The 16084-nt window shown below is 46.3% G+C and overlaps 1 protein-coding gene across 1 annotated transcript in view; it reads right to left on the reverse strand.

Moving 5' to 3' along the window:
- The window catches only part of LOC138514150 (regenerating islet-derived protein 4-like), a 90418-nt gene that overhangs the window by 50932 nt on the left and 23402 nt on the right, over positions 1-16084 (reverse strand). Inside the window, exon 2 of the mRNA XM_069629452.1 lies at positions 13410-13490. Coding sequence (XP_069485553.1) covers positions 13410-13479 — 70 coding nt within the window. The 5' untranslated portion in view covers positions 13480-13490. The remainder of the gene's footprint in view (positions 1-13409; positions 13491-16084) is intronic.

Below are 16084 nucleotides of genomic sequence, written 5' to 3' on the forward strand. Positions count from 1 at the left end.
TTCCTCAGGCAGACCATGCTTCAAATGACTCCAATCCAACGTGAAGCCCGGAAGGGACTATTTTACTACAGGGACTATTTTTTACTCGGGTGTGGTTCTTGGGACTTCTTACCTGGGACTACTTTTGAGGTTCTTTAAACCACGCCCGATCAGCAACACACGCTTCGTGTTATTCTGCATCCAGCAGCGTAACGCTCACCGTGCCTGCAAGTCAGCATCCAGACCTCTGCCACGTGCATCCTGAATCCGTAGCTCCTAGAAAAGAAGGAAAGCAAAGACAAGGTTAGAAAACAAACTTATTTCCAGTTTCTCACCTGATTCCGGAACCATCACGTCTCAGCACCTGGAAAGGACATTCTTTCTACACGCGTCGCATCGCCAGCTGCAGCGCCGCGCCATACTCACCAGTCCTCATAGCACTTTTCGATCCGGCGCTGCCTCCATCATTTCTTTGCCGGGCTCCGCCATCTGGGGACAAAAGAAATAACCAGGTGAGCCGAAGGAGCCAACAAATACAATCTCTCTTACCACCATAGACTTACCTGATTTACCACTGGAGGCATTATTCTTTAACTCTCCACATCTTCAAACGCCGCATCTGAAAATGGAGAGAAAACAACACGTTAAATACATGCATCATTTACCGGACAGCGTCGGTAATACAGACTCTTACCTGAACGCCATCCACCGCCACAAGACCATCTTTTCTCGAACTCCACTGCAAGATAAGAAAGGAATGGGACAAGAGTGAACATCGGACATATTGAACCAGGAACCTCAGAGTCAACTCTCATCCGGAACCCCCCAACACCTTCTAACCAGTGAAGCAACTGGTATCTACACGCCCCTGCAATCCACGCAGGATGGAGAGCTTGTCTTTCAAGAATATAAGGTGAGAGTACTGGAAGGGGATTTCGGAGGTGTTTAGTGGGGAACGCAGGGAGGTGCCATCATTAGAATCCACAGCTGGCTAAATTCCTCTCTCCACTTGCAGGAGAATCCTTCTACGGGTCAAGCAGACGAGATTAGGAGGGCCAGTCCAGTCTGTCATTTCTGCACTACGCATCACGTTGGTGGAGGCCGCAGCAGTCCGGGTCCGACCGACGCCCCTGTGGGAGTCAGGTGAGTGTAACATTATCATTTAAATGCAGGATTGCGGCAAAGGGGAATAGTTTCTTACCTGTAACTCCATTTCTCCAGCATTGGTATCTTTCATGGATTCACATGCTTAGAATATTCCCCGTCGACAGACTGGGAACCCTCGGTAAGCTTATAAAGCCATTTCCCATAGGAAAACGTTCGACACTTTCGTGTCCTATATACATCATTTTGGGCCGCGCACGCATGCCCCACTAGGACGTAGCGGTATAAATGCCCCGACCCCACGGCTCCCTTCAGATTTCGACCCCCTCCAAAGCAGAATGGGGTGAAACGATTGCATTTAGGGGAGGCCGGCGGGCGCATGTGAATCCATGAAAGATACCAATGCTGGAGAAATGGAGTTACAGGTAAGAAACTATTCCCTTCTCCAGCATTGGATCTTTCATGGATTCACATGCTTAGAATAGAATGCACAGCAGTGATCCTGAAAAAAGGAGGAGGTGTGAATGCAATCCGGCACCCACCCAATCCTACCTATAGCGAACCACACTTACATAAGATTCGAATTTAAAATGTGCCATAGTAAGTGCACAGAGCAATATCCATATAAATCTATAACAGTATACATAAACATACATTTAAATATATATATATATATATATCCATACATATATATGTCCAAATCAGCATAGTCCCTTCTTGAAAAAGGGCTTACCTTATTGAAACAAATGTCGCAAGACTGCTCTTCCCATTTGTATTTCGTCTGCATGCTGTCGTTCGAGGCAGTAGTGGCGGGTCAATGTGTGAGGCACTGACCATGCTGCCACCTGGCAAAGGTCAGTCAGTGGTACCCCTGCCCAAAACGCTGTCGACGACAAAGTCGCCCTGGTTGAATGAGCTCTCAGACATCCTTGTAGCGGTTTTCCCGCTTTTGAATGACAGAAGGCAATCATCGACGAGACCCATCGGGCCAGTCCCTGTTTTGAAATTGCCTTCCCTTTTGCCGAAGGGCCATATGCAACGAAGAGTTGCTGCGTAGATCGAAGTTGTTGAGTTCGATGAAGGTAACATTTTAGAGCTCTCTTGACATCCAACGTATGTAGGACCTTTTCTGCAGCCGATGAGGGGGTCGCGAAGAAGGTGGGCAGGACAATGGATGAGTGCTTATGATAAGTTGTAGGAACTTTTGGGATGAAATGAGGACTTGTTGGCAGAATCACTTTGTCCTTGAAAAATCTTAGGTAAGGAGGGTCTATGACCAACGCTTGCAACTCTGAGATCCGTCTGGCTGATGTTATAGCTATTAGAAAAGCCACTTTCCATGACAAGAACTTCATCGACGATGTGGCCATTGGCTCAAAGGGTGGTTTCATTAACCCTGCCAGCACTATATTCAGGCTCCACGTAGGTGGAAAACGTTTAACTGGAGGGAATGTCCGGAACAAACCTCTCATGAAGTGTTTCACCAACCTGTCACTAAACAAGGGAGACGACTACCTTCTCCTTGTGAACCTAGAGATGGCCGCCAAGTGTACCTTTATTGATGAAAAAGATAATCCGCTCTTCGCTAGGTGTAGCAGATACGGAAGAAGCTTTTCCGGAGTAACCCTCAGAGGTTGCACTCCCGTCTGTCCTTGACACCACGCACAGAATCTTCTCCACTTACAGCTGTAGGACTTGTTGGTGGAAGGGGCTTGCGCAGCTTGTAAGATCCTCCGACAGTCCGAGGAAATGTTCAAGGCACCAAATTCTGAAAAGTCAGGAGCCAAGCTGTGAGATTGAGACTGTCTGGATTGTGATGCCACACTGTTCCCTCGTCCCGGGACAGGAGTTTGGGAATCTTCGGGAACGTTATCGGATGATCCGCTGACAGGTGAAGCAGGTCGGAAAACCACGGCTGCCTCGGCCAACATGGTGCCACCAGGATGACTCGGCACCTTTACCTGCGTATCCACTGCAGAGTTCTCCGTATCAGAGGAAACAGAGGGAAGGCGTAGAGGAACTTGTCCGTCCATGGGAAGGAGAACGCTTCCCCCAGCGAACCCTCCTGTGGCCACCTGCTGGCATACATCTCGCACTTCTTGTTCCTCTTCGTGGCGAAGAGATCCAGCGGAGGCCGCCCCCATTTCTCGAAGACCTTCGACAATTGACCGGTGTCTATTTTCCACTCGTGACTCTGGTCCATATTTCTGCTCAGCGAGTCCGCCTGTTCGTTCCTTACTCCTGGAAGGTGATGAGCTAAAATGGATATATCGTGTTTCAGAGCCCAGTGCCACACCTTCTGAGCCTCGATGGAAAGGGTTCTGGATCGTGTGCCACCTTGCTTCCTCAAGTAAAACATCGCTGTGGTGTTGTCTGTCAAAACTCTCACCGTGTACCCTCTGATGTGAGGCAGGAACGCCCGCAGGGCCCAGCGCACTGCTCTCAGTTGCAGAACGTTGATGTGCAGGAGAGATTCCCTCTGAGACCAATGGCCTTGTGTTTGCAGAGTGCCCATGAGTGCCCCCCAGCCAGTTAGGGACGCGTCCGTCACTATGGTTAACCAAATCTTCGGCTCCTGTAGGGGTACACCTTTGGACAGATTGTGGATGCTTTTCCACCACTGAAGAGCTAGTAGGTCAGTTTGTCTGTCCAGAGGCCTTGAGCCTGCGTCCATCGGTCCGCCAGAAACTGTTGCACTGGCCTCATGAACAGGCGGCAGTTGCCCACCAGAGGAATGCAGGACGCCATAGCGCCCAGGATCGACGTATATTTTCTCACTGACAGTCTGGTATTGATTTTCAACTGACCTGCCAATCGACTGAGTTTGGTGATCCTGTCGAGGGATGGCCTCACTAACCCTGACTGGGTCTCGAACTGTGCGCCCAGGAACACCAAGCTTCTTGACGGTGTTAACGAGGATTTCTTGAAGTTTATCGCAAACCCCAGCCGTTGTAAGAGGTTCATGGTGGCCTGCAGACTTCTGTGCGTTGACATAGGGGAGGACCCCCTCACCAACCAGTCGTCGAGATACGGATATACATGATGGCCTTGCCTTCTCAGCCAGGCTGCCACCGGGGCCAAACATTTTGTGAACGTTCTCGGAGAAGATTTCAGTCCAAAGGGAAGTACTGTGAACTGGTAGTGAGTCCGCCCTACCACAAACCTTAGGAACTTCTTGTGTCGACGACACATCGGTATGTGGAAGTACGCGTCCTGCAGGTCCAGAGACGCCAGAAGATCCCCTTCTTGAACTGACCGGATCACTTCTTAGAGCGTGAGCATCTTGAACTTTATGCTTTTCAACGATTTGTTTAGCTCGCGCAGGTCTAGGATGGGACGCCACTTTCCATTTGGCTTTTTCACCACAAAGTATCGGGAATAAACCCCTTGACCCCTTTGTGACGACGGAACCAATTCTATAGCACATTTTTGTAGCATAAGTGCTACTTCCTGCTGCAACACGCTCAGATGGGATTGAGCTACAAACGGCGGTAGAATGTGCGGAGGGTTGCTTTTGAATTGCAGGGAATGTCCATATTTTACGGTGTCCAACACCCATTGATCCGTTGTCATTTGCTCCCATTCATTGATGTAACATGATACTCTGCCCCCCAGAACGTTCTGATGCCCGTCATTGCTGGTCCTTGGTCTGCTTATCCCTCGTCGACGACGAGTAACCTGCTCTCTTCTTGGGGGCCTGGTAGTCCCGGCGACGTTTAGCCGCTTGTGAAGCCCGTCTGGCCTACTGAAGGAACTGTCCCTCGATGCCGAGAATCTGGAATTTCCCGATGCTCCCCTGAAGGGACGAAAAGACCGGAAACTCCAACCACTCTGGAGGGCCCCCAGGGAACGCGCCGTGTCCGAGTCCTCTTTCATGCCCTTCAGGGCTTCGTCCACCTTCTCGCCGAAGAGGAGGTCTCCTTCAAAAGGCATGTCCAGTACCTTGTACTGCACCTCCGGTCGGAAGTTGGTGCATTTTAGCCATGCCTGCCGTCGGAGAACCACACTGTTGTTCACCTGCTTAAAACCCGACTGCGCGAGGTCCACTGCGATGTTTATGGCATGATTGGAAGCCTCTTCACCTTCCCTGACCAGCAGCATAGCCGCTTTGCGATGTTCATCTGGAAGGTGTTCCAGTATAGGAGCCAGCCGGTGCCACATCTCCCTGTCGTATATGGCAACTATGGATAGAGAATTGGCTGCTTTCACTGTGGTAGCACCTACCAACAGCACTTTTTTGCCGAAAGCACCCTGCCGTCTGACATCACTTTCCGGTGGGGTCGTGCACTTGTGCTGGGCCCTCGCCTTCCTCGCCGCCGCCGCCGATACCACTGAGTCAGGAGTTGGTTGGGAGGAAAGGCACTTGGGAGTAGAGTCCGGGGCCTTACATTTTTTCTCTAGTCGACCCTTTATCGCTGTTTCCGAGAAAGGGTGGCGCATGGTCTGCAATCCTTCCTTCCACACATGATCCAGGATGGGAACTGAAAACACCGACCTTCTCCTTTTCCCCATGTGGTCGAAAAGAAAACAGTCCTTTTTCTCTTCTATTTGGGCCAGCCCGAATTCTGTACAAGCCCTGGCCATCATGGTGTGAAATGACCCATTATCGTCTGGGGGAGACTACTGAGCTGGGCTTCTCGGGGTTTCCAATTCTGCTTCGGACTCCCAGGTTGGATCCCTGGAGGGGGAGAGGGTGACAACTGACGAGGCTCTGCTGTCCGAGTCCGAATCCATTAGCTCCCCTTCCTTGTGGCGTGGAGCCGAGAGGTTTGCATCCCGCTGCACTGCCGCGGGGGTTGACTGCGGTGGTCGACGAGACGGGCCCGGGTCGTCGATGACCGACCTAGCCGGAGTTGTTCGAGGTAGTCTGTCATCCAGTGTCTTCAGCCACATTTGCAACGTGGATAAGACTTCCAATGACAAAAGTGACTGTGGATTGAGCAGAGGGGTAGAACCCGGAACGCTCCCGGAGAGAGGCCTGGTAACCCCTTGTAACCCTAGGTCTGCAGGGCCAGCTATTCTCACATCCTCGTCTCCCGAGGACACCGACAAGGCCTCTTGCTGCAGAAGTGTCTCTGGCAAAATTGGGTCGTATACCTCTGGACGCCAGGCCTCTTGCGGGATCTCCGTTGACGAAGCGATAGTCGGCTCCGTCATCAACGTCGTCGTCGTCTGCGGTCCAGGAACGGTTGAGGCCAACTGCATCAGCGGCAGAGAAGTAGTCGACGACTGACCTACCGTCGACGATGGTGGTGGTCGTGCAAGCCTATGAGGCGTTCCCGCCTTTTCCGAACTCGACCTGCGTTTTTCTGCATCTCGACCCGAGGCCGATCGATGACGATCACTCGAGGAGGATTTAGATTTTTCTTTTCTGTCTTTCCTCGTTGAAGATGAGGATGACGAGGCCTTCTTCGACGAAGAGTCCTTGGAATGGCCTTCCGATGATTCTTTCTCTGCCGGTCGCGTTTTCTTCACCGGGGGTTCTGACGACGTTGAGCGGCGCGGGGCCCCTGAAGATTTTGACACTGAGGCCGCGCTGCGCGTGGTGCTCACCTCCAAAGACGAGTATGCCCCCGCTCCGTCGTTCAACCAAGCTACAAGTTTTCGACTCCGATCCTTAAGAGTCTTCTGGGAGAAGCCCTTACATATGTCGCACTTGTCTGCCGAATGATGAGGGTGGAGACAGTATAGGCAGTCCATATGTCCGTCCCCCTCGCACACCTTCTTCAACCCGCACGTAGCGCACGGGCGGAACAGCGCTTTTCCCGACATCAGGAGAAAAACTGCAATAGCACAACCTAACAAAATAGTAAACTACACAAGGTGCTCCCACTACTTTGGAGACGGTTGAAATCTGAAGGGAGCCGCAGGGGCGGGGCATTTATACCGCTACGTCCTAGTGGGGCATGCGTGCGCAGCCCAAAATGACATAGATAGGACACGAAAGTGTCAAACGTTTTCCTATGGGAAACGGCTTTATAAGCTTACCGACGGTTCCCAGTCTGTCGACGGGTAATATTCTAAGCATGTGAATCCATGAAAGATCCAATGCTGGAGAAAATATAGAGAGAGTTGACTCACTTATATATCTGGGTTTTGAAATCAATGCCAAACAATCAACTAATTACATTTGTGAATGATTAAGTGAGAAGGCAATTAAGTCATCTTACCAACTCCAGAGAGTTGATTCTAGGTTCGGTAGGTTTTCTCTAATTCCTTGTTGTAGATTTTACAAGGGAAAGAATGTCCCGAAAATATTATGTGGTATCGAAATTTCTGATCCGTCTGTTATTACCTGATGGTTCTCGAGTGTATGATCTGGAGAAAGGTGTTGTCTCTCCCTAGCTCTACTCCGCATTCGATTATTCGCTATGAACTAGGTATAATATCACTGAAGGCTAGAGATTATTGGTCATACCTTTCACTCTTCAGGAAAATTATGGTCTCTCCAGCAGATTCACTGATGAGCGATATTGGATACGCCTCACTTCGGGGCGACTCACGAGCACTACCAGAAATCAGGGAACTTGCTTTAGCAACCTTCGAAGAGACAGAATGTAGCTACCTAGATCTCAAACAGAACCCAAATAAGGTTAAAAAAACTCTTTGAGGCAGATTGGGCAAATACGGTCTCTGAAATGCGCAAATATTCCACATTGATGCATTTAAGAAAGGACCACAAAAGATTGGGCATTTTGGCGCCATATCTTTCCATCTATGCTAGCAGGCAAGCACAACATACTTTTATACGATTTTGCTTAAATCTGATGCGTACAAAAGAAGTGCTTATTAGATATGGATTGGCTGCGAACATTGAGGATACTTGCAGATATTGTATTCAAGAGGCAGAAACAGAACATTTAAAACATCTATTAGTATCATGTAGTGCACTAACTGTGATAAGGGAAAGGGCCTTCTATAAGAAAGGAGCCTTTTGTGACGGTACAGGACAGAATTGTGAGCAAAAGTGGCAACCCTGTCTATCTGGGAGTACAACTGCAACAGTGAATGCTGTAGTGGCCTTTTTCTCCCCTTTTTCACCGAAATTGGATGTATAATATGACGTTCTCCTATTTTGTTTTTAGTGTATTTTATTTGTTTTATATTTTTGGCTGAGATTAACAGTTTTTTGGTAGTATTTCTTTTGCTTCTTCTGATTCATGTCTTATTCTTTTATGTTTGTTTATAACTTTATTCGGAAGCCAGGCCTCCATCAAAGTACAGTTTACAATACAAAAGATAAAAACACAATAATGCATTGATATCACTATTAATCTAAATAGATAAGAACATTTTGTTTAAAATAGGCATGTGATATCAAAACCAATGTCTATTTGTAAAAACCACAGCGTGGGCACGTCCCTGCCGGGATACTGCTTTCCCATTTTTACACTCATGATAGACCCGAGCGTTCTCTTCTTAAGTGCGAATCTTAAACATTTTGTGACTAATAACACATGTTCAGGCAGGGAACAGCATTTCAGGGTTTGGATGGCTGAAGGAGTTGAAAAGTGCACTAGGAGGCTCCAGACCGGGGCGAGCCAACGCCTCCTTGCCAGAGAGTGGGCTTTGCAAAAAAAGAAAAGATGCGCCTCATCTTCACGCCCCCCTTGGCAAATCGAACATGCGGGTGAGGATCCAGGCCCACTCTTCCACTTAGAAGACTCATGGGCCAATGGGAGTATGCCTAATCGGAACTTGGCAAACCAGGATTTTAATTTTGCTGACATTGAGAGGTCCATGTATACCTCCGACCCCCACACATCCTTAAGCAGCAGGTATGCCCTCGCTTTTTTCCCCTTTAGGCAGTTATCAATCATCATCCTCCATGCCCATTCTCTAAAATTGTTCTTAAGTAACACCTTGTTGGCACAACCCAGCATTGTGGGGTCACTCCAAAGATCCTCCAGTCCGATGTTAAAGCGCATAGTTCTTACATGCTTAAACCAAGGAAGTTTCCTATCACCTGGCGTTGCAAGAAACTCCTCCAAGCCCTCCCTAAACAAAGCCAAGGCTTCATTATTCCAAATGTGCAGCCGGTAAAACACTGGCTGCATCATAATGGCATATTGGATCTCAATCAGGCCAAATTCGCACATCACTGAGGTTGATGGCGCATTGCAGTGTAGGCCCAGCAATGCTTTCAAAAATGTATTTTCTGCTGTCTGAATTGTAGTACAATCATTTGCTCCCCATAAATCAGCACCATATATTATCCTTGGGATTGTCTGGGCCTGATAAATCTTTAGGGGCACCGAAAGAGCCTCGCCCTCCAATCTTGTCACCTGATTTCTAAGTAGGCCACACTGACGCAAGTGCGAAAGTGAGGACCTTGCTATCTGTTCCTGCCATTACAAATTGTTTGAGAAAATTAGCCCCAGGTATGTGTATGAATCCACAGACTCTAGCGGCTGGCCACTCAGGTTAAAGTTTGCTCTGGCCTTTTCCCCAGCAGCCCCCACCTTCATGGTTTTAGCTTTTGAAAAATTAATTCTTAGGCCCTTTGCAGAACAAAGCTTGTGAAAAACGTCCAATTGATTTTGCAGGCCAAGCCGAGTCTTTGACAGTAAGACTGCATCGTAAACAACAGCAGGCTCCATTTTCTGTTGGCCAACATTGGGGCGTCTCTCGCAGCTTCTAGGAAACTAGGGACCAGATTATTGATGTATAAAAGAAATAGCAGAGGCGCCAAGTATTTGGTTTTTGTATAAAGTACTTTGTTGAAGGTTGAATTAATATTTAACCAATAAAACAAAAAAAAACAAAAAATGTGTTTACTATACATGTATAAGCCGCAGTGGTGTTTTGATAAACAACCCCTAAAGAATCACCCAACGGCAAAACGTGTGCAAAAAATGACTATCTTGGGCTCAGTTGACTAAACCAAGAACATAGCTACATGGCCCTAGGCTGATGGGTACACACCACCCTTCCTATAAGAATAGGTGAGCACCATGAACATTGCACAACATACATTTGATGGATACGCTCAAAAGATGTTTGTATGCAAAATAAAATGTAACTATGTTGGATTCATATATTTAGTTCAAAATGTTCAAAACACAACAAAGTATGATTTATTTGGAGAACACCTGACTTCACTTGGTTCCATAACTCTGTCTATTAGCCTATTAGTTGTGATAGAACCAATGGAAGTACTCCATCAAAATAAATACTCTAGTGCGTGATGAGTTTGCCTTGAAAATGAACGCGATCAGTCCATAATGTACGTCGACGATGAGAATTATCTTTGCCTGCTGTTCTTTACTGATTTAGAATAAAGGAAGACATAATTCTCACATGAAGTGAACCTACACTTCTGCCTTCGCTGTGATTCCTCGCCATGAAGAAATATTTAAGTACAACTACACTATGAACACTAGTCTGGTGTAAGATTCTAATCGTTACAGGTATGTAATATCGCATTTCTACAATTGATAAAACAATTATACACAAGACTGGATTACACGTTCGGGAGGCCCGGTGTGCAATAATTCCGGGAGGTTGGGGGCAGGTGATTAAGAGTGTGTCTGGAGTAAACACATTAGCCAGCTGAGCTACCTTACTGGGATTGTAGCCTGTCCACAGCAGGCTACACACAGATCTCTGCGGCAGGCACACTATTTTACTGAGCTCCCATACATGGACTGTAATCTGTCACTGCTGTGTTATCGCACCAGTTTACCCTGGGTGATTTTTATAAAGTTTGCAATACTCCATATTTTGCTAGGATAGGTGGACTACCGTTTATCTGCATTTTGGGCGGGGAGGATAGCTCAGTGGCAACACGTTTGTCTTGGAAGCAAGAACATGCTGAACAACACAGGTTCAAATCTCGGTATGGTGCTTAAAGACCGTTCTCCGGTATTAAGTGTGATATAAAACATGTATTCATTTTATGCAGCAGTTTATAGAAGCACAAGAGTAGAAGGAATAGAGTTTGTGAAGCACATTTGAGCTAAACTCCTACGAGTCCATTCCTCATGGGTGCTGTTGCACTCTATAAAGGCACTCATTTTACCACCCTTTAATGGATGAAAAGCTGACAAGTGGACTTTAGTGAATGGAATGTATAAGATGCTTAAAAACGTCACACATATTGTCCCAGTTATAACAAACAAAAAAGCGGGAGACTAGTAGTGCATATTGTGCAACAGATAAAGAAGTAAAATCTCAGTTCACTATTGAGTCCATCTCCGCAAAGCTCTTGTGTTTGTAATGAATGCTGTCACCTCCACACCCTCTCTATCAGAAAGCAGCTGAGGGAGCCACCACTTGATTTATTTATATCACGCACCAGACAAACGTAATCGTATTTAGGTGCAGATGAAACACTCAGGGGCATTATTCAACTCATTTGTATCAGGCCTTTGCCCACAATATATGTCAGTATTAAAACATTTTAACTCTCAATAAACACCATAATAATAAAAATAATAATAATATTAACGCTTGCTGTACCCATAAATTGCCATGCTGGCTGCACCAATGAATGTCAGTATTCCCATTTAAGAACATTCTCATGTTTGCTTTGAGCATAATGCCTGTAATGATACTATAAGAAACACTTCCAACCTGGTTCTGCCAATGTATGGCAGTCTCCTTGCATAAGAATATATGGCTTTGCCATTACAAATGACATGCCCCGATATGAAAACAGTCCAAAATGTTTGCACTAAAATGGCAGTGTAGCCACATAAAACACATCATGCTTGTTTTTATCATAGATGCCCAGTAAAACATTCCATGTCACTGTAAGAAATAGCAAGACTGGCTACACCAAAATGTCAGTCTCAATACATAATAACACTTATCATGCTTGCTTTATCGAAGAGGCCCAATAAAAAATGGGTATACTGGCTTCACTAAAATCACAGTCTTGCCAGATAATAACACTTATCATGCTTGCTTTATTATAGATGGCCAGTAAAAAATGCCATTCAAAATAGCTAGATTCACTACACCAAAATACCAGTGTATCCACGTAATAACACGTATCATGCTTGCTTTAAAATGCCACTATGCCCCAAACTCCCCGTCCGTCCCCTCCCCAAAATCAGCATTCTGACCCGGCACAATCACACATGGGACACCACACACATTCACTCAAAATTCCATCGCTCATTCACACAGCATTCACTTGCATTCATTCGCACCCATAAACCGTGCACCCGCTCATTCATACATGCACCCAGCACCCACCCCTGCATCATACACTCACTCATTCATTCACACACCCATGCATGAACATTTTTTTTTTTTACCTTGATCCCCGATCTGTTCAGCTCCTTGTCGCATGCCGCCTCCCAGGGAACACGTCAGAAGCTCTCCAGCTCCTATGCCACACAAACAGGAACCAGGAAGCGAAGAGCACTTTCTGGACCTTGCACATGCGCACAGAAGCCGGAGTGCTTCTGACGCACGACCTAAAACTGCCTCAATGCCTGGGGAGGAGTGGTATCGCCCCCCACACACACATTCAGAGGTGCAGTTCTCCAGCCTGTGTCCACAATGGGCAATGCAAGACTGGGGAAGATAAATGCCCTGGGCCTTGCATGGTCCATTGGACATGCATGCTGGGGAAAATAAAATGTTAAAGGGAAACCACGTTTCCTTTTGACAGTATAACCCAGCCCAGCAGGTTCTGCTCCTCCATAATGAATGAGGATATTGGCAGGTTAGCACCCCCTCGCCCATTATAGATGAACTGTCACTGGCCTCAAGACTTATATTTTCTCTCTCTGAGAAACAGAGACAGGGAGATCATGGGAAATTCATTTTGAGACATTTACACTATGGGCCTCATTACAACTCCGGTGGTAGCTGTGCCGGCAAAACCGGCACAGCTGCCGCCGGAGTTGCATTTTTACAGGCACGCGCGAATGGGCAAGAACCGGGTCATGCCGAGATCGGCGGCCGCAATAATTTCACATTCGCGGGTGCCGGCAATAAGGGACTCCCCATCCCCATTCGGCCCCATAGGGCTGAATGGGAATGGGGACATTGGATGCACCGGCACCATTCTGAATGGTGCCGGTGATTCCGACGTGCTGTGCTCGCGGGTGCCGCTCTGCCCGCCGCTCTGACCGCCATGCTTACCGGCATCATAGTTCCCAGACCGCCATGCTTGTAATGAGGCCCTATGTTTCAGATGCTGTGCCAGAACAGGCATTCAAACCTCCCTACTTGGAAGTACTTGGAAGTGTAAGTCCCTAATTACTAGCCTAGTGCATACTCCATATTGTCTCTATTTTAAATAAAGAAATTCAAGCCATATGCCCTTGTCCTAGACACATACAGAACATTGCAAACTCAAACATTCTTACCTCCACTGGATATTTTGCAAAACAGGGACACCAGGAGTACAACAGAAACAGGAAAGTGGCGGAAATCCATCCTCGGGATCCCTGCATTGCAACACAAGGAGAGAGAGGATATGAAGAGTAAGAAAACGAGGGCTTATGACATACATGCCAACATTATCCATTCAATTCGGGAGATACTAGTCCAGTCCTGGTTTTAACTTTGCATTCTGGGACTTATCATCCTTGATTTCCCCATTATACACCCAGGAGTACAAGTCCCAGAAATTAAAGTTAAACCCTGGACTGAACTAGTGTCAGGGACGTAAATTGGGGGGCAGTAGCACTAAGCCAGCAATTCCTGACTCCAACAAACTGCATCACTCTAGCCAAGGCTTTTATCCTATCAAAGCTCGACTACTGCAATGTATTACTACTCGGAACTTCTAATGCCAACCTCAATAAGTTTCAACTTATACAAAATAAAGCACTACGAGCCACGCTAGCTATAAAGAAATTCGACCATATCTCCAAGATAAGAAGAGATTCTCACTGGCTACCCATCAAAAAAAGAATTATCTTCAAAGCATTATGCATTGCATTCAAATGCTCCCACAATAAAGCACCCATCTACCTCAACAATGCCATTGCAAAAAAAGTACATGCCCGAATGCTCAGATCCAATAACCAACTGCTAATGGCAACACCTCGCTATAACAAATCGAAAGCTGGGGGTAGCAGCTTCCAATGCCTAGCTCCCAAACATTGGAACTCCCTCCCGATCAGTCGCAAGAAAGAAGAATCACTCATTATCTTAAAATAACTGCTAAAAATCTGGTTATTCAACCAATACCAATGAAAACATTCACCCCTTAACCTGTAAATACAGCCACTCATTCCCATCACCCTTAGCTCTCTGCAACACTGTAATTACTCCTACTGCTACACTGCATATCTTTTGTATATATTAAAATGACTGCGCATATCCTGGTGTGCATTTTTGCAACACTGTATATACTCCCTCTACTGTAATTATGAAATTGTACCAATACATTTCACCATGATTGTGTATATTCCTGTATTATGTGTACCTAATACTCTCACCAGCTGTCTCTAACCTCGCCGTGATACCTCCGGGTCTGGTCGTGTAACAAATGTAAAAAATAAAAATAAATAAAAACTATGGGTTGCAATTGCAACCCCAGGCAACTCCTGTGCGACCCCTGGCTCTGCCTCTGCGACCCCTGTGGTCTGTAGAAGCAGAGAGAAGCCGAAAGTGAAGAGGGCTCACAGACAAGAGTCCTCTTTACATTCATTTCTTTTTGAGGTCAGTCTGACTTCAAAAATAAATGATTTCCATTACAAAATAATGTATTTATGAAGTTAGACGGACTTAAAAAAATAACCATCCCCCCCCATCTTCCACAGAACATGGAAGGCTCTGTCTCCCCTGCTCTGCACATGACAGGAACCAGAGATTGTTCCTTGCGTGCGTGGAGCATGGCAGAGAGGCCCACCTTCAGAGGAGTTCCTCGGAGCAGCAATGGATTTGAAGAAGGTTTTTTTTGTAAATGTGTGTGCGTGTGTGCATGAAAGGGAGTGTGTGTGTGTGTGTGTGTGTTTGTTTGTATATGTATATTATGTAATCTGTGTTAGTGAGTGCATGATGTATGGGTGGCTGGATGTGTGAGTGAATGGTGGATGGATGCAGTGTAAATGAGCATGTGAATGATGTGCTTTTGTTCAATACCTAGATTACTTACCTGTAATCTTCATTACTGCTATTCCTACTCTTCCACATTCCAGTACTTTCCTAAGCACCTTGCCTCATACATAAGTACTGGGATGAGGAAGAGGAATGTGGCGGTAATGTTGGGACATGGGACTGAGTTTGGGATTGGAGGAGGGGAGTGGGAGGGATAGGGGACATGTCAGGAGGATGGGGAAGGTGGGGGTGCGCTATCACGTAATGGGCATCCATGATGAAGCAGGCATGATATGTGTTATTAGTGTCTAGACTCGCATTTTGAGCGAGTCTAGTCATTTCTTAATGTAGCATGACGTTTTTACAGGGCATCTCTAATAAAGTAAGCATGATAAGTGGTATAATCTGTCTAGAAAGGTATTTGGGTGCAGCCAGTGTAGTCATTTCTTACTGTGGAATGCCATTTATACAAGGCATTTCTAATAAAGGAAGCATGATAAGTGTTATTACCTGTCTAGACTGACATTTTCGTGCAGCCAGTCTAGCCATTTCCTACTGTGTCATTGCATCATTTTCTGAGTATCTCTAATGAAGTAAGCATCATAGTATTATTTTGTGTCTAGACTAGCATTTTGTTGCAGCTAGATTGGCCATTTCTTACTGTGCCATGGCATTTTGTTCAGGGCATCTCTGATAAAGCAATCATGGTAAGTGTAATCCCTGAGTAGAGTAGCATTTGGGTGCAGCCAGTCCTTACTGTGACATTGTATATTTTTCTGGGCCGCTATGATAAAGTAAGCATGATAAGTGATATTACGTGTTTAGATTGGCATGTTGGTGCTGCCAGTCTAGGTATGTCTTATTGTGGCATGGCATTTTTTACTGTGCATCAACAAGGCTAAAGCAAACATGATAAGTGTTATTACATCGGTATACACGCATTTCACCGCAGTATTTTTCATCGCGTGTTTTTTCATCGCCCTTTTTATTTAAA

The sequence above is a fragment of the Ambystoma mexicanum genome, chromosome 12, assembly GCF_040938575.1.
Source record: "Ambystoma mexicanum isolate Mex_15411 chromosome 12, UKY_AmexF1_1, whole genome shotgun sequence".
NCBI classification, from domain to species: Eukaryota; Metazoa; Chordata; class Amphibia; order Caudata; family Ambystomatidae; genus Ambystoma; species Ambystoma mexicanum.